The sequence below is a fragment of the Leucoraja erinacea genome, chromosome 15 (assembly GCF_028641065.1).
Source record: "Leucoraja erinacea ecotype New England chromosome 15, Leri_hhj_1, whole genome shotgun sequence".
In the NCBI taxonomy this organism is placed as follows: domain Eukaryota; kingdom Metazoa; phylum Chordata; class Chondrichthyes; order Rajiformes; family Rajidae; genus Leucoraja; species Leucoraja erinaceus.
In genome coordinates, this window is record NC_073391.1 from 31,218,885 (window position 1) to 31,246,231 (window position 27,347).

General features: G+C 44.3%; 1 protein-coding gene across 1 annotated transcript; it reads right to left on the bottom strand.

Moving 5' to 3' along the window:
* Nucleotides 1–4,830: 4,830 nt before the first annotated feature.
* LOC129704379 (ectonucleoside triphosphate diphosphohydrolase 7-like) lies at nucleotides 4,831–27,259 on the bottom strand. The gene is made up of 7 exons (XM_055647465.1): nucleotides 27,253–27,259; nucleotides 23,778–24,722; nucleotides 15,186–15,372; nucleotides 14,027–14,348; nucleotides 10,360–10,445; nucleotides 8,161–8,322; nucleotides 4,831–6,209 (listed from the first exon to the last, which is right to left on the bottom strand). The coding sequence occupies exons 1-7, from the start codon at nucleotides 27,257–27,259 to the stop codon at nucleotides 6,002–6,004; spliced, it is 1,917 nt and encodes a 638-aa protein (XP_055503440.1). The 3' UTR covers nucleotides 4,831–6,001.
* Between the last annotated feature and the right edge of the window lie 88 nt (nucleotides 27,260–27,347).

Below are 27,347 nucleotides of genomic sequence, written 5' to 3' on the forward strand. Positions count from 1 at the left end.
AAGTCGCATTAGAACTAAATAATGAGCATAACAGGTGTTAAAATAGCCCTCATGACTTACTAATGCTTTAATTGTGGCCGTCGGGGTGGATTATTTCGTGGAATCTTCTTTTACTCTTTGGTATTTTAAATACGTTCATTTTAAGATTAAAATAAAAATAATAAAAGACGAACAAAAACATATGAATGAAATAAAAATAAAAGGATTTGTTCTACAAAATTTGAATTCATTCCAAAAACCGCACTAATGGCCTAGAAGGCCGCATATGGCCTTAAGGTCGCAGGTTCCCCACCCCTGCTCTGGGACTATGTTCAATGGGATTTGTTTGCACTTTATCTTGCACAAACCGTTATTTTATTTATAGCAAAGATACTCTATATTTATTTTATACTGTTGTAGCGGCACCTGGTGGAGGGGCTGGGAAGTCAGGGCCCTCGTCATTGGTCGGCACTGTCACGTGACCGCGGCGGTTGGTTGGTTGGCGGGCTTTCAGTCAGTTGTTCGCGCGCCTCCCCACGGACAGGAGCGGTGTCCGTTAGTGAGACCAGGTGCGCGCTTTGAAGACTTTCTGTTTGTTTATGTCAATAAAAAAACATTTCGCTCAACCTGCCTGGTCTCGCTACACTATCTGCACACAGTGAGCGGCTCGACTGTCATCATGTCTAGTCTTCCTGCTGACTGACGAGCACGCAACAAAAGCTTCAAACTGTACCTTTGTACACGCGACAATAAACTGAACTAAAGTATCTAAGCAACTCGTAAGATAGACACAAAGTGCTGGAGTGACTCAGCGATCAGGCAGCGTCCCTGGAGAAACGGAATCGGTGGCGCTTCGTGTCGAGACCCTTCTTCAGACAAGAAGACGGGTCTCGATCCGAAACGGCACCAATTCATTTTCTCCAGAGTTGCTGCCTGACCCGCTGTTAATTCAGCACTTTGTGTCTATCTTCTATGTAAACCAGCATCTACAGTTTCATCCTACATATCTAACTCTGCGGATAGTGAATTTTCAGCTCAGCCACTCGCTTTACACAGAGAGTGGTGAATCAGTGGAACTCTCTGCCACAGAAGGTAGTTGAGGCCAGTTCATTGGCGATATTTAAGAGGGAGTTCGATGTGGCTAAGGGGATCAGGGGGTATGGAGAGAAGGCAGGTACGGGATACTGAGTTGGATGATCAGCCATGATCATATTGAATGACGGTGCAGGCTCGAAGGGCCGAATGGACTACTCCTGCACCTAGTTTCTATGTTTCTTTGTTTCCCAGATCTCTCGCAATATCTTCTTGCACTGACCAAATTTCCACTCCGGTGTAATATCGATCGGTCTGAGAAGATTCCCCGACTCCTTGCAGTGGTTGACGTCCGGGTATCCGGGAGGGAGCGGGAATCCAGGGTAGGGAGAATAGCGGGGCAGGTAGAAAGCAAAGGAGACGTGATCCCAGCAGCGGTAAGGCTTATAGTCGTATCGGGTTGAATCGGGTCTCCACCTCCAACGGTGGCCGAATCTGGAAACGACCGCCTGGATGTCGTTGACAACGGGGGGGCAGCGGCTGAACAAGGGAGCGACATCCAAGGGGGGACACACCACCACGGCGTGCATGACCTCCTGCTTGTATGTGAAGGTGCCCAGGACCCGGAACTCAGCTCGCCTGCCGCCACACACCGAGTTCTCGTACATCTCGAACAGACTCTCCATGTCGTAGGTGAACTTGAAATTCCCGTATCGAGATTCCTCTTGGAAAGGAGGAGAGGTGAAGAATTCACGTATTGTGACTGACGTATTGGCTTTTATCATCCGTTTGTATTTGTATCTCTCTCTCTTCTTCTGTTTTTCAGCTATTTCAAAACTCCACCATGAGAAATATTCATCCACTTTCACTCCAATGTTTTTCGGATTCTGGCTGCTGAAAGTGCCGCTGGAGAAGATTCCTCGGGCACCGGTAAAGGTGGTGACATGGGACAGGTGTGTCGGCTGGAAGCGAGCCCGGTCTTTTTTTTTTGCCTGTAGAAAACCGTAGTCTGGCGTTCGAGGGTAGCGCACATGTTTCCATCGGTAGCTGCGTAGGTGTTTATAGGGGTAAAATGATTCCGTTCCACCTTTGGCGGAGTACGTTCGGTGCCATTTATCGCCGTCGAACATGTTTCCAATGTTTCCCGCTGCCGTGTGGTCTGATTCTGCTGAGCAAAGATTATAGAGCAGAGCTCCTCTGGTATCTTTGCTGCCGAGAGGTTCTGTAGAGCAAAACGGAAATCAAGAAATAGACAGGGTGCCAAAGCGAAACAAAGTAAAATATTTTGGACATTATGGGTAACCGGAGGAGATGCCTGCTTGCGCGTTGTTTGACCTTCAACATTGGAATGTCTGTGTGTGGTGTGATCACCCACGCAGGAGGTGCCTGGGTTTTACCATGTAGCTGGAGATGGCGAGGTGGTGTGATCACCAACGTTGGAGATGACTGTGGTGTGAAGCGTGGGGACGTCCTAAGTTGGAGATACATTGGTGTGGTGGGACCATCTGCGCTGGAGATACCCGAGTGGGGCGTGACCAGCTACTCTGGAGATGCCAGGGTGTGGTGGGACCGCCTAGGTTGGAGATGCCTGGATGTGGAGTGGTCAGCTACACTGGAGATGGTGTAGAGGGAGTTCCTACATCGGAGATAGCTGGGTGTGGTGGACCACCTCATGCAGGAGATGCCTGGGTGTGGTGAGACCTCTTAAGTTGGAGGTGCCTGGATGTAGTGTGACTAGCTACGCTTGACATGCCTGGGTGTTGAGTAACTACCTCCACTGGAGCCGCATGGATGCATGGGACGTTACATTGGAGATACCTGGGGGTGGTGGGGCCGCCTAAGTTAGAGATACCTGGGTGTCATGTGCGACCACCTATACAAGTAAAATTAGATTCTGTAATTATTTTTTGTGGATGATTGTTGCAATACCGATTCCAGCATGTATTGGTATCCCTGTTGATGTTTGAGATTCTGTCTTGAACCGGGGCATATTTCATTGAACAGTACAGTGCAGAAAAGCAATACCAGGAACTGCAGATGCTTGCTTATACCATAAAGGCTCAAAGTGCTGGAGTTACTCAGCAGGTCCTACAGCATCTATGGAGAAAAGGTGACGTTTCAGGTTGGGATGCTTCTTTGAACAGGAACAGGCCCTGTAGCCTACAATGTCTGTGCCGAACATGGTGTCAAAATTAATTCTTATCTGTGTGCACATAATCCATCTTGCTCCATTCCATGTGCCTATCCAAAAGTTTCTGAAGCCCTTCGGCCTACCAAGTCCATGCCAACCAGCTTCCCCCCGCAATCTAACACTATCCTACACAAAGTCGGGACAATTGAAAATGATACCAAGCTGATTAACCTACAGACCTGTACGTCTTTGGAGTGTGAGAGGAAACAGGAACACCCAGTCACTGGGAGAACGTATAAACTCCGTAGTCAGAATGGAACCTGGGTCTCTGGTGCTGTAAGGTAGCAACCATGCTGCCCCAATATACCTTCATCAGGTTACCCTTCCACATCTGGCAATCCGGAGAAAACAATCCAAGTCTGTCCAACATCTTCTCTGTAGCTAATCTCGTAAACTTCCATAGTAAAAGTCCTTCTCAGTGGGCCGGCCATTTCTTCAGCTATAATCTAAAATTAATCAACAGTATGGAGCACAAAAATCATTTGGCGCTGATCTATTGCTTACTTGTAAGAAATGTTTTTGGAAACCATCTGCCGTAGGATTCTGCTTTTATGTTCCATGTTTGATAATGTAATGGTACTGGCACTGGGCTTTGTAGCCAGCTGCAGCTGGGACTAAAATGGTGCCTCTTCCACATGGACTCATTGGGCTGTTTTGTGCATCTTGTACAGACTGAGGCGATTATGCCTATGTACGGGGATAGTATTGCTCAGATGCATGCAAAAAAAAATGTATTTCACCATACCTGGTCACATAACAATAAAGAAACCATTGAACCGTTGGGATGACAACACAACCTACCTTTGTAGACTTGATGCTGGGATGTCCAAATCTGGCCCAAAATGGCCAGAATTGGTTTGTAGCATTTCACAAGTGTAAAAGGTCACCCCAAGAGGAAATTGCTAAAATGAGCCAAAACAATCACTTTGTTCCAGCTTAGGTACACTTATTCTAACTCCGAGGTTCCAGTGCCTGCCATGTGCAATCACTTGATAAGTAGCAAACAGGGCCATCATCAACAAAATGTTAATCTGGATCTTTATTTCTTTTAAAATGCTGTACAATATACATTATTAAATATATTCTGCTGTAAATCAAGACCAAGAGGGAAGTTAATACAAGATGGAAGAGAATGATATACATCGTTGAACGGAATACCAAACACACTTCCAGGTGTAATATGGCAGGTGTTTTTTAAATTGGTGCAAATTTCATTTGAGGTAGGACAATCATTTGGAAAAGTTATGGCAGTGAATGTCAAAACACAGAGATGGTCAAGTATTATAAATGCAGCTGGTTCTGCTTGGAATGGAGCTACTTGACATGGTGCCGATACTTGACTTTGACCACCTAACAGGTTGACACATGAAATGAAAACTTGGTTGGAATTTAAAACATCAGCTGGAAATATTTCAAATGATCCACGTAAATATTAGTAGCAACAAGGAACTGCGGATGATGGTTTACCAAGGAATGATGCAAAATGCTCCAGTAGCTCAGCGGGTCAGGCAGCATCTCTGGAGAACGTGGATAGGCGATGTTTTTGGTCGGGAAGGGACACGATCTATCGGGAAGAGTCCCGACCTGAAACATTACCTGTCCATGTTTTCCCGAGATGCTGCCTGACCCGCTGAGTTACTCCAGCATTTTGTGTTTTCCATGGAAACATTCCCTTTTTGGTTGTCACCAATTCTGGTGGATTATTGAATGTGCATCGGTAGGTTTGGATCATCTTCCACAATTCAGTCTTTTGTTTTGCATTCCCTCAGACCATGAGCAGGACAGTTCAGTGGATAAGGCTTGAGGTTCACCAATCCCAGCAATGGAAAGCATCTGTGGATTTCCTTGATTTTATCTGCACAAAGTGGTTTTTGCATTGGAGCCTCACACTTATAGAGACTTGACCCGAGGTAACTTTGGAATGGGAATTTGGCTCAGCTGGTAGGAATGTCCATTGTATCAGAAGATAGTGGGTTCAATGGAGACACAAGGAACTGCAGATGCTGGAATCTTGCAGAAAACACAACATTCTGGGTTCACTCAGAATCTTTGGAGGACATGGAGAAGCAAAGTTTTGGGTGAGGACCCGTCTTCATACTCCTTCAGGCTTATAGTTTCAAGCTTGAGTTAAGCATATATTTTGTTAGATGTCACTTTCCCACCATACTTAGGATGCACTGGGTGAATATCTTTGAGTTTAAGAGTGGAAATGAATGCCAAAAGACGAAACAGAAAATCACTATTTGCCAAATTACGTTCATCACTATCCCATCACATTATGTATATTGGAAGACGACAGAGAAGGACCACAGATAGTGCCCAATTAATCTCTACAGAACACATATATAACTTAACACCTCGGATGCATGTGATATATGAAAAGAAAGATGCATATTGCATTGCTACTGGTTCCAAATTCAAAGAGAAGATGAGAACAGGTCTTGGGTCATCCAACAGAAGTTGTAGACTTTAGAATGAACATAAATACCTGATACGTCCCAAAGGCCTGTACATCCAAGCCCTCCACATAAACCACAGTTCACTGTGGCAAAGATGACGCTGAAGTGTTTCTCAGTCAAACAAAAGCCAACGCATGATTCTGGGGTAAGACACAAAATGCTGGAGTAACTCAGCGGGTCAGGCAGCATCTCTGGAGAAAAATAGGTGATGTTTTGGGTCGGAACCCTTCTGGTTCTCTGAACATGAAGTGTAAACCAGCATCTGTGGTTCCTTCCAATGCGTGATTCAGGGGCATTCTTTTTCCGTTCTGAAAGGTTTGCTACATCTCACCTGGGCTGATCATGACCCCTCAGTCATTGGCTCGGCCTCTTGCAACCATTGCAGCTCCTGCTGTGCCCTCTTGTGAATGCGTCGGAGCCTCAGCACATACAGGATGATGGCCAGTAGGACCACGAAGAAACAGGCAAAGAACAGGTAGTGGTTGTAGACGAAGGAGACTCGCAGCCAGCTGGAATGACTCGTTTTGATGGCGTCTTTTCGCAGATCCCTGCCGATGTTGGTGGAACACAGTTCGTTGAGGAAAGGGGATAATGAATAAAAAATAATGAATATTTCATGTATACATCCATCCCATACAGAATACATTTGATGTTGTCTACAGTCAGACTTGTATAACACAGAAGAGACACATTATCTGCGCGATCGTTTATGCTCATCTCACCAATTCCATCTACCTGCATTAGGACCTTATGTCTATCAAAGCCCCTTCTACCTGTATTCACCTATCACTTGCTAGTTTTTGTCCTGCTCCCACCTCCCTTCAAGCTTCCCCCCCACCACAATCAATCTAAAGAAAGCCCCTGACCCAAAACATCATATCCGTGTTTTCTAGAGATGCTGCCTGACCCGCTATGTGTCCAGCATTTTGTCTTTTTTTGTTAACCAGCATCTGTCGTTCTTTGAAGCTCCTTCTATGTCTTGCTTAACCTAGTTTTTCTAGTTATACAGAACATTCTCGACATCTAGGTTTTGAAAAAAAAAGCTTTCCTCTTGAAGCCTCCTTCCTCTCACCTTGAACCTCTGCCTGCTAACTTTTGAAAGCCCCTACCATGGCAAAATGATTTTGACTACCTATCTCTACCTGGAAATGTTACATGCCTCTGCTAAGTCACCCCTCAGCCTCCTTCACTCCAGAGAAATCAAAGCCCAAATAATTGCTTCCCTAACTGAAGTCCCCCAATGCAGACAATATCATGGTTTAGTTTAGTTTAGTTTGTTGTCAAGTTTCCCGAAGTACAGTGAAAAGCTTTTGTTGTGTGCTATCCAGTGGAAGGACGATTAGAATCGAGCCACACTGAGTGTACAGATACATGATAGAGGAAATAATGTTTAATCGAAGATAAAGTCCAGTAAAGTCTGATTAAAGATAGTTCAAGGGTCTCCAATGAAGTAGGCCAGGACCATTCTCTAGTGGCGAGTCTTCTTGGCACAACCAGTTCCTTCTGACAGTGTGACAACCAAAACTCAAGACCATAGTCTGCTGTGATATTCAATTGTGAGTCACTTGATGAGATATAATTGATGAGATGTCAGTTTCTGGAGTAAGGCAACTTGGACGGCAACGTGACAAACAGTACTTGGGCAGCAACTGGAAACTGCTCTCAGATTTTTCTTGTAAATACAGAAGATTTCTGTCAGCCTTTGGGCTGTTTCTATTGCAGAATCAACCCACTGTGCCCCAGATTACACACTACACAGCAGTTTGACTCTCAAATACAGATTTCTCAGTCCCGTTACCAGGCTTTTAGTGGTCCCTCTATAAACTGGGGTACTGATCGAATCACCTCTATGACTGAGGACATTGCACTGTGTCAAAATAACTGTAACACTACAAGACAGAGAATTATATTCCGCATTCTGCATCTTCCCCTTTGTTCTATCTTTTGTAGATACAATGTGGTAACAGGCCCTTCGGCCCAATTTTACCATGCTGACCAACATGCCCCATATACACTAGTCCCACCTGCTTGTGTTTGCCCCATGTCCCTCTGAATCTAATCTATCCATGTACCTGTTTAAATGTTTCTTAAACAATGTGATAGTACAGACTCAATTACTTCCTCTGATCGCTCATTCCATACACCTACCACCATTTCTATTAAAAAAACGTACCCCTAAAGTTACTATTAAATCTTTCCTCCCTCACCAAATCTACGTTCTCTGGTTTTTGATTCCCCTACTTAGGGTGTGCATTTACCCTATCTATGCGTCTCGTGATCTTATACACCTCTATAAGATCACCCCCCACTCTAACGTGCTCCAAGAAATCGTACTTAAGTTTGAAGTGATCGTATCTATGTATGGCATATCTGATCTGTTTGGATACCATGCAATACAAAGCCTTTCACTGTACCTCAGTGTATGTGACAATAATAAACCTAAACCATCCCGCTGCATTTCGCCAAGTATTCTTTAGTTCACACAATGAGGCGACATACCGCAGAGGTAAGAAACGGGTCTTGTAAAGAATTGCTCCCAGCGTCCACTGTATTTCCTTGTCATTGACCAACTTGATTGTCTTCAAGTTGGAATAGTCAGCTGGAAAGTCGAAACCACTGTGCAGTACCTCATACACCCACGCAGACTTAAAACACTGATACCTGCAAGGTCAGAGGACAATTGTCACAATTATCCGCAGAAGCCTCAAACTACAATTAGCATTCAATCTCAGTGATAGTCTCGAAACATTTCAAAGCAGCCTTTTCAACAAAGTTTAACAATGAGACACCAAGACATTGGGACACAACTTGGTCAGAGGCAGATTACACTCAGAAGGATAGGATAAAGGTTTAGGGAGATAATGTACCTTTGTACTTTAGAGATACAGCGTGGAAACATGCCCTTCAGCCCACTGATACTGCGCCGACCAGCGGTCACCCCATACACCAGCACTATCCTACACACTAGGCACAACTTTACCAAAGCTAATTAACCGACAAACCTGAATGTCTTTGGAGGGTGGAAGGAAACTGGAGCACCTGGAGAAAACCCACGTGCTCATACACAGGGAAAACATACAAACTCTGTACAGTCAGGATCGACCCTGGGTCTTTGGCACTGCAAGGCAGCAACTCTACCGCTGCGTCACCGTGCCACCCTTGTGCCCTGAATTTCATGTCCAGTTTGGCAATCTTGTGATGAAAAATAAAAACAAATGATTGGAACATTGCAGGCACAAGGAACTACAGATGTTGGAGTCTAACATAGAACACAAAGGGTCCCAACCCAAAATATCCTCCAGTGTCATATGTTTATGTCATAAGAGTAGAATTAGGCCATTCAGCCTATCGAGTCTACTCTGCCATTCAAGCACTGCTGATCTATCTTTCCCTCTAAACCCCCTTCTCCTCATAAACATTGACACCCTTACTATCATCCAGAGTTGCTGCCTGACCTGCTGAGTTACTCCAGCACTTTGTGTTCTACACTGGGAACATTCAACAAGTCAGGCAACCTCTGTGGAAGGAGAGTGAGTATCAACCTTTCAGTCAAAGATCCGTTCGACACTGTTCGAAGGTTCTTGGATTGGAACATTAATTCTGCTTCTCTTTCCACAGATGACCATTAACCTGTTGGAAGAGTTTTCAGCATTTTATTTTGGATTTTGAGGGATGCCGCCTGACCTGCTGAGTTACTGTAGCACTTTGTCTTTGTTTTTTGTAAACCAGCATCTGCAATCCCTTGTTTGTTTCTTGGTTGGCAATGTCATGATTTTTGCTTTTGCTAAAGTACTGTACATGCTGATGCTGGTGATCAAGTTCGTTCTAACTCAAAATTCCTGAATATTAAGGCGATCAAGGGATAGGGCAATGAAACACGAAAAGTGGCGCTGAAGTGGAAGATCAGAAATGGGGAGGCAGTGGTGCAGTTAATACAGCCACAGCTGTGCAATTCTAGTGACCCAGGTCCAGTGGCGACCTCCAGTGCCGTGGGTTTTGCACGTTCTCCCCCAAGTTTCGTCCAGGTGCTCTGGATCCTTCCCACATACAAAGGTTAATTGGCCATCCAAGTGAAGTCATTTTGTGTGCCAGAGAGTTGTAGGATCTGAGGAGACGTAATGTGCATGTCGTAAGAATATCAAGATGGGATGGGTCCTTGATGGTATACACAATCGCAGAGGTAAGGTGGGTGGTAGGGGGGTTGAAGAGACTGTTCCTGTGCTCCAAGTCTCTGTGTATCATATTGATGAATGCAATGGCTAGAAGTGGCAAATGGCCTAATTCTGCTCCTGTTTCTTATGTTCTTAATTCAATGTCCGTACTGTAAAAGTCTGGCGCAGCGGTAGATTTACTGCCTTTCAGCGCCATTCACCTGGGTTCAATCCTGACTGCAGGTGCTGTCTGTACGGAGTTTGTATGTTCCCTCCATGACCTGCGTGGGTTTTCTCCGGATGCTCCATTTCCCTCCCACACTCCTAAGACACTACAGGTTTGTAGGTTAATTGGCTTGGTAAAATTGTAAATTGACCCTAATTGTGTCGGATAGTGTTAGTGTCCGGAATGATCGCTGGTCAGCGTGGACTCGGTTGGTCGAATAAACTGTTTCCACGCCGTATCTTTAAACTAAACAAAGCTAGGTTGAAGCTACTGCTTCACCTCATGGATTTGCTGCTCATGGTTTGTCCCTGGAACACTTACTTTAATCTGCTCAGGTCTGCATGAGATGAAAACAGATTGAGGTCAAATCGTTCTTTTAAGGTTGTCCATTTGGTAGCACAATAATCCTGGAAAAGAGAGTTGGAGCTGAATCTCAACAGTTTAACCATATAACCATATAACAATTACAGCACGGAAACAGGCCATCTCGGCCCTACAAGTCCGTGCCGAACAACTTTTTTTCCCCTTAGTCCCACCTGCCTGCACTCATACCATAACCCTCCATTCCCTTCTCATCCATATGCCTATCCAATTTATTTTTAAATGATACCAAGTTTGAAAAGATTGCCAAAACTTCAATATCCATCTTAGATTTTTAGATTTCATTAATATATATGTGGCAAAAATCCAGCCCATCGAGTCCATGCCAGCTCTCAGAACATTCCTATTCCCAACTTCTCTTCTTGCAAACTATTCTCACACATCAATTTTGCTCAGAAGCTCTTACCACCTACCTAGCTTGGGGATTAACTGATGGGCTGAATGGCCAAATTCTGCACCTACAATTTATGAACTTACAGTTTCAATTAACCTCACAATCAGTATGTTTGGGTTAAATCACGCCTTGGTTTGGGAACAGCTTTGCCGACCATATGAAATTGCAGAGAGTTGTAGATGTTGCCTGGGGGCAGCGGGGGGGGGGGGGGGAAAGAAGGGGAAGAAGGACTGGAGACACTTATAATAAATAAGCCAGACAACATAATAAAGTTTAGCGGACATTTCACATTACTGGTTGGCTTTCTTTGGTCCTGAAAACTCCAATAGCCAATTAAAATGCCTGGTCAGCGAAGAAGATTGCCTACGGCTGCCCTCGACTGTCTGTAACTACATAGCGACCCCGCTGCACTATGAGTTCAAAAGAACCATGCCGACCAATTTTTACTCACGGAAAATATTTCAACATGCCGAAAAATTTTCCTCCACCAAACTGAGGCCGCGAGTATGTGGGAACTTCCCTCGAGCATGAAGGGGGGAGTTTCAGTGACCTCATAGGACCACGTGTCGACCATGCTGCGAGTTTGAGTCGAGGGCAAACTCTTCTAAACTTGCAGATTAGGTCGTCGCAGTGGGACAGCCCCTTAACTCAGCGGGTCAGGCAGCATCCGTGGAGACATGAATAGGCGACGTTCCAGGTCTGAAGAAAGGTCCTGACTCAATACGTCATCTATCCATATTCTCTAGGGATGCTGCCTAACCCACTGAGTTACAACCACATTTTGTGTCTTTTCTTCCCCTGTTATCAAGCTTCTAAATGGTCCTTCCATAAGCTGGGGTACTGTCCAATTCACTTCTAACCCATTGCAGCCATCGGACTTTGTCTATGGAATTGATGCGTTACAATGGTGAGCACTATATTCTGCATTCTGTGCCTTCTCCTTTGCTCTATCTATTGCACTTGAGTTTGATTTGATTGTATTTATGTATAGTATTATCTGATCTGATTGGGCTGTATGCAAAACAAAGCTCTTCACAGTATACTACTACTGTAGTTCCAGGTGTGGACTCCTATATATCGGCAAGACCAAGCACAGGCTTGCCGATCGTTTCGCTGAACACCTACGCTCAGTCCGCCTGAACCTATTTGATCTCCCGGTTGTTAAATACTTTAACTACCCTTCCCATCCCTATATGGGGCCTCCTCCACTGTCAGAGTGAGGCCACATGCAAATTGGAGGAGCATCACCTCATATTTTGCTTGGGCAGCTTACACCACATCGGAATGAATATTGACTTCTCTAACTTCAAGTAACCCTTGCATTCCCTCTCTCGCCATCCCTCCCCATCCTAGTTCTCCGACCAGTCTGACTATCACGATTAAATTTTATCTTTATATGCTTCGTTGTCACCTTCTCCTAGTTAACATAGATCTATTCTACATTTTCCTTTGACCCAATCTCATTTGAAGCCACGTTTTCACATCTTACACTTCCTTATTTCATTGTCTCCCTCTCCCTTGACTCTCAGTCTGAAGAAGGGTCTCGACCCAAAATGTCACCAATTCCTTCTGTCCAGAGATGCTGCCTGTCCCGCAGTTACTCCAGCATTTTGTGTCTATCTTTGGTGTAAATCGGCATCTGCAGTTCCTTCCTACACCCTACAGATTAAGGGCAATTTCCAGAGGCCAATTAACCTACACCTTTTCAACAACATCCAATTAACAAACCTATACGCCTTTGTGATGTGGGAGGAAACTGGACCACCCACGCGGCCACAGGGAGATCATGCAAACTCTGCACAGACAGCACCCGAGGTCAGGATTGAACCTGTATCTCTGGAGCTATGAGGCACACCAGCTCTATAAACTTTGCCACTGTGACGCCTTTCTTTGGACAACAGCATCAAAAGTACACAGGCTTGACATTTGATCATTTATCTATCTGGGATCACATCATGCACATTTCTGGCTCCCACACTTCCATGTGTTACTGCGCACAAAGCACTACACTGGTTGAAAACACCCGGGCTCATAGTGTGCCCTAAGTGTATTTGCCGTTTTAACAGCGTACTGGGAAATTAAAGCCAGATCAGTACATCAAATTAAACTGTAGAAGCAGGAGAAAGTGACACGAATGGAAATTAGTAAAAGCCAAATTTACATCCGATATTACACAGGAGATCTCAGCATCTGGAACTGAATTCTGATCACAATTGTAGCAGTAGCCATAGTGACTACTTACCTCATCGGGTATCCTCGGACTATCTGACCGGACTTTACTTGCTTTACCTTGCACTAAATGCTATTCCCTTATCATGTATCTGTACCAGATATGTATCAGGCTTGATTGTAATCGGGTATTGTCCACGGCTGGCTGGTTAGCATGCAACAAAAGCTTTTCACAGTACCTCGGTACATGTGACAATAAAGCAAACTGAACTGAAGATCCACTGCCTCCAATCGCCAGAGACCAGGGTTTGATCCTGACCTCTGGTGTTGTCCATGTGGGTTTCCTCCGGGTGCTCCAGTTTCCTCCCACATCCCAAAGACTTGTGCATTTGTAGGTATATTGGCCCTCTGTAAATTACCCCCTTGTGTGTAGTTGGTGAGAGTGGGATGACATGGAACTAGTGTGATGGTCGGCATGGAGTTTCTTTAAACTATACAATTATTGTGCCTTCGGATTCAAATATGACCAAGGAAGTGGAAAAGAGAGAAGAAAAACAGTCACGACTGTCTTGTTGGGGGTTGCAGAGTTCAAATGTGCCAAGTCTCTTCTACCACCAGTGAAATATCAGCCATTGGTATTCAAGGAGATTGGTTATGTCGCAAAGCTTGTTGCCAAAGCTTGATGCTTTGCTTGGGAACATGTAAGAAAACTGCCTCAGAAGGCAGTAGAGGCCGATTATCTGGATGCTTTCAAGAGTTAGATAGCTCTTAAAGATAGTGGAGTCAAAGGATATGGGGAGAAGGCAGGAACGGGGTACTGATCAGCCATGATCACAGTGAATGGCAGTGCTGGCTCAAAGGGCCAAATGGCCTGCTCCTGCACCTATTACTTATTGTCTATTGTCTAAAAGGAGGGAGAACAGAATAAAGTTAAGTGGGAAGACACCAGAATGGGGAATAAAAATGTTAATTGAGCTAACAGCCAGTTAGTATCACCGATATATTATGTCGTATTATGACCTTATAAGTATCGCGTTTCCATACCTTGGCTGCTTTTGCGTACCTGACGCCATCGTATTGACTTCCCATGCGCAAGACATCTTCAGTGCAATAATGAAATTCAGAGAAACCGTAGAATTCACTGTTATGGAAATCAATAGGAGGCTGATAAACCCCACTGAAAGAAGTGTTGGTCTCATTCCCTTTGCCCAGGAATGGTTTGATTCGCTCGCAGCACTCGTCAAAGTCTCCGACTCCTTTCAAGTGCAAAATCTGTTCGTCCTGAATGGTATCGACTGTTTCAAGGGACAGACAGGGATCGAGGTAAGGGCGCTCTGAACTGATACCGATGTGCTGTTCAAGCAATCTGCAAAAGGTAACAGCTTTATACTCAGTACGATCTCCACTAAACACAATATCTTTCCTTCACCTTGAAATATGTAGACTGCACCTCAAAGATGCCAACTTAAATTTCAATTTCATATTTAAGACCAATTTTATTTGTACATAGAAGATTGTCACAAAAACCTGGAGTAGCTCAGCGGGTCAGGCAGCATCGCTGTAGAAAAGAAATAGGTGACATGTCCGGTCGAGACCCTTCTTCTGACTGAGAGTAAGGGGAGGGGGGAAACGAGAGATATGAAAAGGTACATAAAACATGGGAATGAAAGGGATGCAAAAGAACAAATCAAAGCCGGCAATGACGATCAAGGAAATGTGGAGCCCACAATGGTCCATTGTTCACTGTGGAGAAGGTGATAATAAGTGATCCAAACAATGAAACTCAGTAGGATGATAATGAAACTAGTATGACGACCAAGGTGGGGGAGAGATGGAAAGAGAAGAGATGCAAGGGTTACTTGAAGTTAGAGAAATCAATATTCATACTGGGTTTTAAGTTGCACCAGCAAAATATGAGGTGTTCTTCCATCAATTTGCGTGTGGCCTCAATCTGATTGTGGAGGAGGCCCAGAACAGAAAGATCAGTATGCAAATGGAAAGGGCCTTGTCCTGATTGCATGCAGTGAACCAGGGTCAGACCCAAAATGTCACCTATCTATATTCTCCAGAGATGCTGCCTGATCTGCTGAGATATTCCACGCTGCATCTCGAAACTAAACCAATGGTCGACAAGATGAGCCACTGCAACAGCACAGATCTTGCTGTGCATTACACACAAATATTGTCATCTTTGTTAATATACCTGTTTGCAGTCGTAATATTATTAAAAATTAGGTCCTCGTAGCGCTGTCGAGCATAATTTCCACCATATCCGAGGAAGGTGCTTACATAAACCCTGTACACATGTTCAGTATGATGAACGTCACAACCAAGGTTGAATTCAGCCAGTAAACCTTTCGCAGCTTCTTCCTGTAATGACAAACCTGTAGCTTAGAATGAAGAAGTTACTTAAGTGCCCTGTTAGGTATGCCACACACAAAATGATGCCACACTGGAATATTTCCTAATTTTTTCCCACTCCAAAACACGACCTTTCTGCAAAATGAATATATAAAATATTTTAATGTACTAAAAAGGAACTGCAGATTCTGGTTTATATCAATGATAGACACAAATGCTGGAGGAACTCAGTGGGTCAGGTCTCTGGGGAACATGGATAGGTGTAGCGTCGGGTTGGGACCCTTCTTCAGATTCTTATTTGAGTCTGAAGAAGGGTCATGACCCAAAATGTTACCTATCCATGCTCGCCTGAGATGCTGCCCGACCCACTGAGTTACACCAGGATTTTGTGTTTAAAAATGATTCCAAGCACAATATTTTCCCTTTTATATATTGGATAGTTTTCAGAGGTGAGGTCTTTTGTGGCCAGGAAAAGAATGATTTTGTAGTCTTTGCAACCAGAATCAGCAACTTTCATTGTTCACCACCCCAGGCAGCGTGTTCTAGGCACTCACCACAGAGTGTAAAAAAACTTGCCCTGCACATCTCCTTTAATCTTTACCCCACTCACTTTGAAGAGATGCACTCTAGTTTTTGACATTTCCACCCTCGGAAAAAGGTTCTGACTGTCTACCCTATCTGTACCTCTCGGAAATTTGTATACTTCAATCAGGTGTTACTCTTTTTAAGAAGGGTTCTGGTGATTCATTTTACAATGAAAAACTACAGTCACAGTAATCATCAACATTTACGTTATAAATCTGAGATATTTATGCTAGAAATTGCTTGGGGAAACTAGTTGCAATTTTCAGCATGACTATGAACTCAGATTTATAATGGAAATGTTGGGAATTATCCTGACCATAATTTCTCATCATAAAGTGAATCAACAGGGAGGCACAGCTGCCTCACAATGCCAGAGACCTGGTTCGATCTCGACCTCGAGTGCCGTCCGTGTGGAGTTTGCATGTTATAGGTGACATGTCCTATAAAGAAATAGGTGACATGACCGGTCGAGACCCTTCTTCAGACTGAGAGTAAGGGGAGGGGGGAAACGAGAGATATGAAAAGGTACATAAAACATTAGAATGAAAGGGATGCAAAAGAACAAATCAAAACCGGCAATGACGATCAAGGAAAGGTGGAGCCCACAATGGTCCATTGTTCGCTGTGGAGAAGGTGATAATAAATGATCCAAACAATGAAACTCAGCAGGACGATAATGAAACTAGTATGACGACTAAGGTGGGGTAGGGATGGAAGGAGAAGGGATGCAATGGTTACTTAAAGTTAGAGAAATCAATATTCATACTGGGTTTTAAGTTGCACCAGCAAAATATGAGGTGTTCTTCCTTCAATTTGCGTGTGGCCTCAATCTTAATTAACAATGTTAATTTGTGTTTAGTGTTGTTTATTATTGTATGATTGTATGTATGACTGCAGGCACGAAATTTCGTTCAGACCGTAAGGTCTGAATGACAATAAAGGTATTCTATTCTATATTCTATTCTATCTGATAGCGGAGGAGGCCTGGAACAGAAAGATCAGTATGCAAATGGAAAGGGTCTTGTCCTGATTGCATGCAGTGAACCAGAGTCTGACCCAAAATGTCACCTATCTATGTTCTCCAGAACTGCTGCCTGATCTGCTGAGATATTCCAGCACTTAATGTCTTTAAAAAAAAAAACCTAGGCTTTCTGACACAAAACTTCAACACAGTTTTGAAATAGAGAAAATAGTTTTACAGTGAATGGAGCAAAGTCTAAAGGAGATGTGCAGGGCAAGCATTTCATTTTACGGAGAGACTGATATGTGGGTTGTATGTGCTTCCAGGGATTGTGGTAATGGGAGTGAAAAGGAGTTAAATTTGGTCAAGTTTGGTTCGTAAATTAAAATGGAAATTTACTGAAAGAACAGAAAGCAGTCATCTTTCAAGTTGTATTTTTCCCAGCAGAAAAAAATTATGGGAACATTTTAGAAGCTCGGTTTAGACTAATCATTGAAACAATGTATTAACATAGAGATATATTGTCTGGACACAGCACCACAAAAAATGGCGTTAGTCATCCTTCCAGAATGGGCAGCTGTACTGAAGCTGTGCCAAGCTTTGAGAATAAGGCTGACATTACAACTATATGGGTCCAACCTCCCTTGTTTCCTTTAGGCCACTGATCTTTATGTCTGATTTAGAAGGTGTGTTAATGAATAAGAAATGACTATAACCATACTAACTTTTCCTTGTTCGGAGAGTTAGCGACAGGGAAACTAAGGTGCTTCCAGCACACTCCCGCTAGCGAATAAAGGAATCTTGTCTTACTTGGTGTTTGACGTGTGTGATAAGTAATCGAACTTTAACAGGAGAATAGAGGCGTTTATATATGCACATGGATATTGCAGGAAATGGAGGAATATGGATCACACACAAGCAGATTAGTTTAACTTGGCTTTATGTTCGGCATTATGGGGCGATGGACCTGTTATTGCGACGTAATGTTCTTTGTTCTATGCTGTGAAATGATTTGTCAGCACCCACTCTATACAGCTTGAACTTCATGGTTCCTGCTTTTCTATCCAACATTTACAATAAACTTGTTAACCTTTATTTGGCACCACATTCACTTGTAGAAGCACACCATGAGATCCAATAGGTCTGAGTTAGATGTTTCCTGTTGAGATTATGGCTGACACATCAGTCAGAGACCAATCACCAACTTCCTCTCACTTCCTTACTAATGTAAGGAAGTGAGAATCACATAGGTTCCACCCTTTCAAATTGCTAAGTGTTGAGTGCATAATTTTAACATGTTTGGTAAATATAGTTGCCAACATAATTTTGCTATTTTCGTTGACTTTGGCTTGATTGCATTTATGTATAGTATTATTGGACTTGATTGGATATCATGCAACACAAAGCTTTTTCATTCTACCTCAGTTCGTGTGACACTAATAAACCTAAATACAAAGCTAGACTTATGATAAACATCTAAGAGTCTCAGTATGTTCCCACGTCAATTAAAATTGATTCACCTCTACCCCATGGCAGACATTAAACTTTGCCCATGGAACTAATGCTGTACAATATTGAGAATTATATTCTGCCTTCTGCACTCTGTATATTCCCCATTACGCTACCCATTGTACTTGAGTTTGACTTGGTTGTATTTACGTTTGGTATTATCTGACCTGATTGGATAGCATGCAAAACAAAGTTTATGATTGCGTTGATAAATGTGACAATTATAAAATTAAGTAAATACAATACCTTAGTTTAGAAAGTATAGAGATAGAGCATGGGAACAGGCCCTTCGGCCCACCAAGTCCATGCAGACCACTGATCACGCCTTCACACTAGTTCTATTTTAGCCCACATTTTCATTCACTCCGTACACATTCGGGCTAATTTACAGAGGGGCAATTAACCTACAAACCCGCATGTCTTTGGGTTATGGGAGAAAACCAGAGCACCTGGAGAAAGCCCATGTGTTCACAGGGAGACTCCCTGTGTCCGTGTAGGTTTTCTCCGGGTGCTATGCTTTCCTCCCACATTCCAAAGACGTGCATGTTAGTAGGATAATTGGCATCTATAAATTGACCTTAGTATGTAGGATAGAACTAGCGTATGGAGTGTCATTGGTCAGTGTGGACTCAGTGGGCTGAAGGGTCTATTTCCATGCTGCATCTCTAAACTAAACCAATGGTCGACAAGATGAGCCACTGCAACAGCACAGAGCTTGCTATGCATTACACACAAATATTGTCATCTTTGTTAATATACCTGTTTGCAGTCGTAATATTATTAAAAATTAGGTCCTCGTAGCGCTGTCGAGCATAATTGTTCTGGCAATTTCCAGCCCAGGGTTAGGTTTATTATTGTCACGTACTGAGGTGCAGTGAAAAGCTTTGTTTTCCATGCTTTTTGGACAGGAACATGGATAGAAGTTTGGAGAGATTTGGGGTGAACGCAGGCAGGTGGGATGAGTATAGATGGAGTATTTTGGTCGGCATGGGCAAGTTGGGCCAAAGGGCCTGTTTTCATGCTCCATGATTTCTATGATTCACTCAATGCAGTTGATGAGGTTAGAGGTGCACATGAAGTTCTGTCTCACCTGGGGTCACTATAGCTGGAGGTGAGGGAGGAGGTACCTGCACCGCCATTCAATATGATCATGGTGTCACAGTCTGCCTCTCCTCATTCTCATCCACTTCACCTCCCAGTACTTTTCCACCAGTCCCTCCTTCTCCTCACCTGCATGCCTGCCACTTCCCTCATCAGCCCAACTCTCCTCATCTGTTGCACTCAGTTGCCTCTGATCACCAATGAACCCGGTATATAGACTCTCCTCACCGTGCACACAGTGCCAGATTGTTCTCAGCGTTCATGCAAGACTCTCCAGCGATTTCCCGACTGACTACACGGATTCGAACCTGCCTGCCCCTGACCATTGCGTCCTGTCGTCTTCCCGGATATCACCTCAGCCTTCTGTCCCCGACCACGGCCTTCGTCCCGTACTTCCTGGTTTCTGTCAGCCTCTCTCCTGGGCTGTTTGGTGTATCCCTGCAACGGCTCCTCGACTTCCTGCCTGGCTTCGACTCTCCTTTCGTCTGACCCTCGCTGGTTTGTTTGCATCGTGTGTTGGATCTCCTGGTTACCGGATCTTCCACTACGTCTCCTGCCTGCCCCTCTTTGGAACCCTCGCTCAATCCTGAGCCTCTGTGTGAGTACAGTGTACCCATTCCTGTGTTACTACTCTGTGTTTCAGTATCGTAATAAAGTTCATGACCAATTATACCTGCCTGATTCTGTGCTGCTATTGGGTCCAAGCTATACCCGTTACACATGGCTGATCAATTCAGTATCCTGTACCTGCTTTCTCTCCATACCCCCTGATCCCTTTAGCCACAAGGGCCACATCTAACTCCCTCTTAAATATAGCCAATGAACTGGCCTCGACTACCTTCTGTGGCAGAGAATTCAAGAGATTCACCACTCTCTGTGTGAAAAATGTTTTCCTCATCTCGGTCCTAAAAGATTTCCCCCTTATCCTTAAACTGTGACCCCTTCTTCTGGACTTCCCCAACATTGGGAATAATCTTCCTGCATCTAGCCTGTCCAACCCCTTAAGAGTTTTGTAAGTTTCTATAAGATCCCCCCTCAATCTTCTAAATTCTAGCGAGTACAAACCAAGTCTATCCAGTCTTTCTTCATATGAAAGTCCTGACATCCCAGGAATCAGTCTGGCGAACCTTCTCTGTACTCCCTCTCTATGGCAAGAACGTCTTTCGTCAGATTAGGAGACCAAAACTGTACGCAATACTCCAGGTATGGTCTCACCAAGACCCTGTACAACTGCAGTAGATGTTCCCTGCTCCTATACTCAAATCCTTTTGCTATGAATGTTAACATACCATTCGCCTTCTTCACTGCCTGCTGCACCTGCATGCCTACTTTTAATGACTGGTGTACCATGACACCCAGATCTCGTTGCATCTCCCCCTTTCCTAATCGGCCACCATTCAGATAATAAGTCGCATATTAACGTGTCACATATCTACATATGAGCCGTAGAAAGTATTTTATCGAGATGATAATCAAGGACAAGTCGCAGACCAGCCACTCCCTCTTCTCCCCTCTCTGATCAGGCAAGAGGTACAGAAGTGTGAAAATGCACACCTCCAGATTCAGGGACAGTTTCTTTCCAACTGTTATCAGGCAACTGAACCGTCCTTGCAACAACTGGAGAGCAGTTCAGGGCTACTATCTATCTTATTGGAGATGCTCAGACTATCTTTGATCGGACTTTACCTTGCAATAAATGTTGTTCTCTTTATCATGTACATGTATACTGTCAATGGCTCAATTGTAACCAGTCTTTCCGCTGACTGGATAGCATGCAACAATGTGAGGGGATCGCTGGTCAGCACGGACCCAGTGGGCAGAAGAGCCTGTTTCCGTGCTGTGTCTCTAAACTATGCTTTTCACTGTACCTTGGTGCACATGACAACTAACTAATGACATACTCGTCTATCTTTAAGCCTCTTACAGGCCACCAGAGTAACTGCCTCCACCTCCACCACTGACAAGGTGGGCTGAAGACTCGTAGACCCAAAGACAAATGAATGGACAGGCGATCTATTAACACACTTTATTGAAGGTTAACGCCATCCAACTGACGGTAAAGACACGTACAACAATGTATTGATAATGAAATTGCGTGGCATACAGAGTTTCTAAGGGTAAATTCATATGCATATGTAGAAGACACCCATAGACCATGAAAAGGAACACAAACCAAACCATGTGTAAGAAAGAACTGCAGATGCTGGTTTAAACTCAAGATTGGCACAAAAAGCTGAAGAAGGGTCTTGACCCAAAACATCATGAATTCCATCTCTCCAGAGATGCTGCCTGTTCCACTAAGTTACTTCAGCATTTTGTGTCTATCTTTGGTACAAACCAAACCACCACCCACCTGAAATCGATAACTAGCTCCTTCGTCTTTTTGACATTGAGGGAAAGGTAATTGTCTTGATAGATTGCTACTGAACTGCATGCATAAAATAAATTTTAGAATACATGTGACAATAAAGTATAGTTGAACCATTGAACACGCTGTCTCGGCAAGGTCACTAGCATAATTAAGGACCAGTCTCTCTTTCCCCCCCCCCCACTCCCTTTTCTCCCCTCCCACCAGGCAAGAGATACAGAGGTACAGAAAAGGCACACCTCCAGATTCAGATAAGGAACTGCAGATGCTGGAAAATCGAAGGTAGACAAAAATGCTGGAGAAACTCAGCGGGTGAGGCAGTATATATGGAGTGTAGAAAATAGTGAGCTGCCCTAACCACTCACCCACCTCATTAGAGACTCTGGGACAGCGGTGGGGAACCTTTTCATGTTGGAATGCCGCATTAAGTTAGCTATAATCTAATAAGGCCGCATCCAAGAAACTTAACTTAGATATACTTCAAAATGTACATCATTTTGTAAAATCTAACTTCTATGCACTAACTTCAAGAAAATGAAAAAAAAAGTTAATTCTAAAGTTAACTAACCGTTTAATGACTTTGGTGTGACTGCTTTTTGTGGGAGGTTAACGTACATTCTCGAGTCGCATTAGAACTAAATCATGAGCATAACAGGTGTTAAAATAGCCCTCATGACTTACTAATGCTTTAATTGTGGCCGTCGGGGTGGATTATTTCGTTGAATCTTCTTTTACTCTTTGGTATTTTAAATACGTTCATTTTAAGATTAAAATAAAAATAATAAAAGACGAACAAAAACATATGAATGAAATAAAAATAAAAGGATTTGTGTTACAAAATTTGAATTCATTCAAAAAACCGCACTAATGGCCTAGAAGGCCGCATATGGCCTTAAGGTCGCAGGTTCCCCACCCCTGCTCTGGGACTATGTTCAATGGGATTTGTTTGCACTTTATCTTGCACAAACCGTTATTTTATTTATAGCAAAGATACTCTATATTTATTTTATACTGTTGTAGCGGCACCTGGTGGAGGGGCTGGGAAGTCAGGGCCCTCGTCATTGGTCGGCACTGTCACGTGACCGCGGCGGTTGGTTGGTTGGCGGGCTTTCAGTCAGTTGTTCGCGCGCCTCCCCACGGACAGGAGCGGTGTCCGTTAGTGAGACCAGGTGCGCGCTTTGAAGACTTTCTGTTTGTTTATGTCAATAAAAAAACATTTCGCTCAACCTGCCTGGTCTCGCTACACTATCTGCACACAAGTGGGCGGCTCGACTGTCATCATGTCTAGTCTTCCTGCTGACTGACGAGCACGCAACAAAAGCTTCAAACTGTACCTTTGTACACGCGACGATAAACTGAACTAAGGTATCTAAGCAACTCGTAAGATAGACACAAAGTGTTGGAGTGACTCAGCGATCAGGCAGCGTCCCTGGAGAAACGGAATCGGTGGCGCTTCGTGTCGAGACGCTTCTTCAGACAAGACGACGGGTCTCGATCCGAAACGGCACCAATTCATTTTCTCCAGAGTTGCTGCCTGACCCGCTGTTACTTCAGCACTTTGTGTCTATCTTCTATGTAAACCAGCATCTACAGTTTCATCCTACATATCTAACTCTGCGGATAGTGAATTTTCAGCTCAGCCACTCGCTTTACACAGAGAGTGGTGAATCTGTGGAACTCTCTGCCACAGAAGGTAGTTGAGGCCAGTTCATTGGCGATATTTAAGAGGGAGTTCGATGTGGCTAAAGGGGTCAGGGGTTATGGAGAGAAGGCAGGGATGGGATACTGAGTTGGATGATCAGCCATGATCATATTGAATGGCGGTGCAGGCTCGAAGGGCCGAATGGACTACTCTTGCACCTATTTTCTATGTTTCTTTGTTTCCCAGATCTCTCGCAATATCTTCTTGCACTGATCAAATTTCCACTCCGGTGTAATATCGATCGATCTGAGAAGATTCCCCGACTCCTTGCAGTAGTTGACGTCCGGGTATCCGGGAGGGAGCGGGAATCCAGGGTAGGGAGAATAGCAGGGCAGGTAGAAAGCCAAGGAGACGTGATCCCAGCAGCGGTAAGGCTTATAGTCGTATCGGGTTGAATCGGGTCTCCACCTCCAACGGTGGCCGAATCTGGAAACGACCGCCTGGATGTCGTCGCCAACGAGGGGGCAGCGGCTGAACAAGGGAGCGACATCCAAGGGGGGACACACCACCACGGCGTGCATGACCTCCAGCTTGTATGTGAAGGTGCCCAGGACCCGGAACTCAGCTCGCCTGCCGCCACACACCGAGTTCTCGTACATCTCGAACAGACTCTCCATGTCGTAGGTGAACTTGAAATTCCCGTATCGAGATTCCTCTTGGAAAGGAGGAGAGTTGAAGAATTCACGTATTGTGACTGACGTATTGGCTTTTATCATCCGTTTGTATTTGTATCTCTCTCTCTTCTTCTGTTTTTCAGCTATTTCAAAACTCCACCATGAGAAATATTCATCCACTTTCACTCCAATGTTTTTCGGAGTGTGGCTGCTGAAAGTGCCGCTGGAGAAGATTCCTCGGGCACCGGTAAAGGTGGTGACATGGGACAGGCGTGTCGGCTGGAAGCGAGCCCGGTCTTTTTTTTTTGCCTGTAGAAAACCGTAGTCTGGCGTTCGAGGGTAGCGCACATATTTCCATCCGTCGCTGCGTAGGTGTTTATAGGGGTAAAATGATTCCGTTCCACCTTTGGCGGAGTACGTTCGGTGCCATTTATCGCCGTCGAACATGTTTCCAATGTTTCCCGCTGCCGCGTGGTCTGATTCTGCTGAGCAAAGATTATAGAGCAGAGCTCCTCTGGTATCTTTGCTGCTGAGAGGTTCTGTAGAGCAAAACGGAAATCAAGAAATAGACAGGGTGCCAAAGCGAAACAAAGCAAAATATTTTAGACATTGTGGGTAACCGGAGGAGATGCCTGCTTGCCTGCGTTGTTTGACCTTCAACATTGGAATGTCTGTGTGTGGTGTGATCACCCACGCAGGAGGTGCCTGGGTTTTACCATGTAGCTGGAGATGGCGAGGTGGTGTGATCACCAACGTTGGAGATGACTGTGGTGTGAAGCGTGGGGACGTCCTAAGTTGGAGATACATTGGTGTGGTGGGACCATCTGCGCTGGAGATACCCGAGTGGGGAGTAACCAGCTACTCTGGAGATGCCAGGGTGTGGTGGGACCGCCTAGGTTGGAGATGCCTGGATGTGGAGTGGTCAGCTACAGTGGAGATGGTGTAGTAGGAGTTCCTACATCGGAGATAGCTGGGTGTGGTGGACCACCTCATGCAGGAGATGCCTGGGTGTGGTGAGACCTCTTAGGTTGGAGGTGCCTGGATGTAGTGTGACTAGCTACGCTTGACATGCCTGGGTGTTGAGTAACTACCTCCACTGGAGCCGCCTGGGTGCGTGAGACCAGTTACATTGGAGATACCTGGGGGTGGTGGGGCCCCCTAAGTTAGAGATACCTGGGTGTCATGTGCGACCACCTATACAAGTAAAATTAGATTCTGTAATTATTTGTTGTGGATGATTGTTGCAATACCGATTCCAGCATTTATTGTTATCCCTGTTGATGTTTGAGCTTCTGTCTTGAACCGGGCATATTTCATTGAACAGTACAGTGCAGAAAAGCAATACCAGGAACTGCAAATGCTTGCTTATACCAAAAAGACTCAAAGTGCTGGAGTTACTCAGCAGGTCAGACAGCATCTATGGAGAACATGGATAGGTGACGTTTCAGGTTGGGATGCTTCTTTGGACAGGAACAGGCCCTGTGGCCTACAATGTCTGTGCCGAACATGATGCCAAAATTAATTCTTATCTGTGTGCACATAATCCATCTTGCTCCATTCCATGTGCCTATCCAAAAGTTTCTGAAATGTCACTATTGTATCTGCCTCCACCCTTACGACTAGCAGCAGATTCCAGGCACTCACCACCCTTTGTAAGAAACATGCCCCACACATCTCCTTTCAATTTTGCCTCTTTCATCTTAAAGCTATGGAATCTAGTTTGATGTTTCTATCCTGGGAAAAAATGTTCTGATTGTCTACCCTATCAATGCCTCTCGTAATGTTATATAATTTAGTTTAGAGATACAGCGCGGAAACAGGCCCTTCAGCCTACCAAGTCCATGCCAACCAGCTTTCCCCCACAATCTAACACTATCCTACACAAAGTCGGGACAATTGAAAATGATACCAAGCTGATTAACCTACAGACCTGTACGTCTTTGGAGTGTGAGAGGAAAGGGGAACACCCGGTCACTGGGAGAATGTACAAACTCCGTAGTCAGAATGGAACCTGGGTCTCTGGCGCTGTAAGGTAGCAACCATGCCGCCCCAATATACCTTCATCAGGTTACCCTTCCACATCTGGCAATCCGGAGAAAACAATCCAAGTCTGTCCAACATCTTCTCTGTAGCTAATCTCGTAAACTTCCATAGTACAAGTCCTTCTCAGTGGGCCGGCCATCTCTTCAGCTATAATCTAAAATTAATCAACAGTCTGGAGCACAAAAATCATTTGGCGCTGATCTATTGCTTCCTTGTAAGAAATGTTTTTGGAAACCATCTGCCGTGGGATTCTGCTTTTATGTTCCATGTTTGATAATGTAATGGTACTGGCACTGGGCTTTGTAGCAAGCTGCAGCTGGGACTGTAAAATGGTGCCACTTCCACATGGACTCATTGGGCTGTTTTGTGCATCTTGTACAGACCCAGGCGATTATGCCTATGTACGGGGATAGTTTTGCTCAGCTGCATGCAAAAAAATGTATTTCACCGTACCTGGTCACATAACAATAAAGAAACCATTGAACCATTGGGATGACAACACAACCTACCTTTGTAGACTTGATGCTGGGATGTTCAAATCTGGCCCAAAATGGCCAGAATTGGTTTGTAGCATTTCACAAGTGTAAAAGGTCACCCCAAGAGGAAATTGCTAAAATGAGCCAAAACAATGACTTTGTTCCAGCTTAGGCACACTTATTCTAACTCCGAGGTTCCAGTGCCTGCCATGTGCAATCACTTGATAAGTAGCAAACAGGGCCATCATCAACAAAATGTTAATCTGGATCTTTATTTCTTTTAAAATGCTGTACAATATACATTATTAAATATATTCTGCTGTAAATCAAGACCAAGAGGGAAGTTAATACAAGATGGAAGAGAATGATATACATCGTTGAACGGAATACCAAACACACTTCCAGGTGTAATATGGCAGGTGTTTTTTAAATTGGTGCAAATTTCATTTGAGGTAGGACAATCATTTGGAAAAGTTATGGCAGTGAATGTCAAAACACAGAGATGGTCAAGTATTATAAATGCAGCTGGTTCTGCTTGGAATGGAGCTACTTGACATGGTGCCGATACTTGACTTTGACCACCTAACAGGTTGACACATGAAATGAAAACTTGGTTGGAATTTAAAACATCAGCTGGAAATATTT

Bases quoted from the DNA above. Each gene is read 5' to 3' on its own strand.
- LOC129704379 (XM_055647465.1), bottom strand. The intron at 15,373-23,777 runs GCAAGAAGATAT...CTTCATTCTAAG, and splicing joins GGAGTGGAAATTTGATCAGT to CTACAGGTTTGTCATTACAG. The intron at 14,349-15,185 runs GTATATTAACAA...TACCTTTTGCAG, and splicing joins AATATTACGACTGCAAACAG to ATTGCTTGAACAGCACATCG.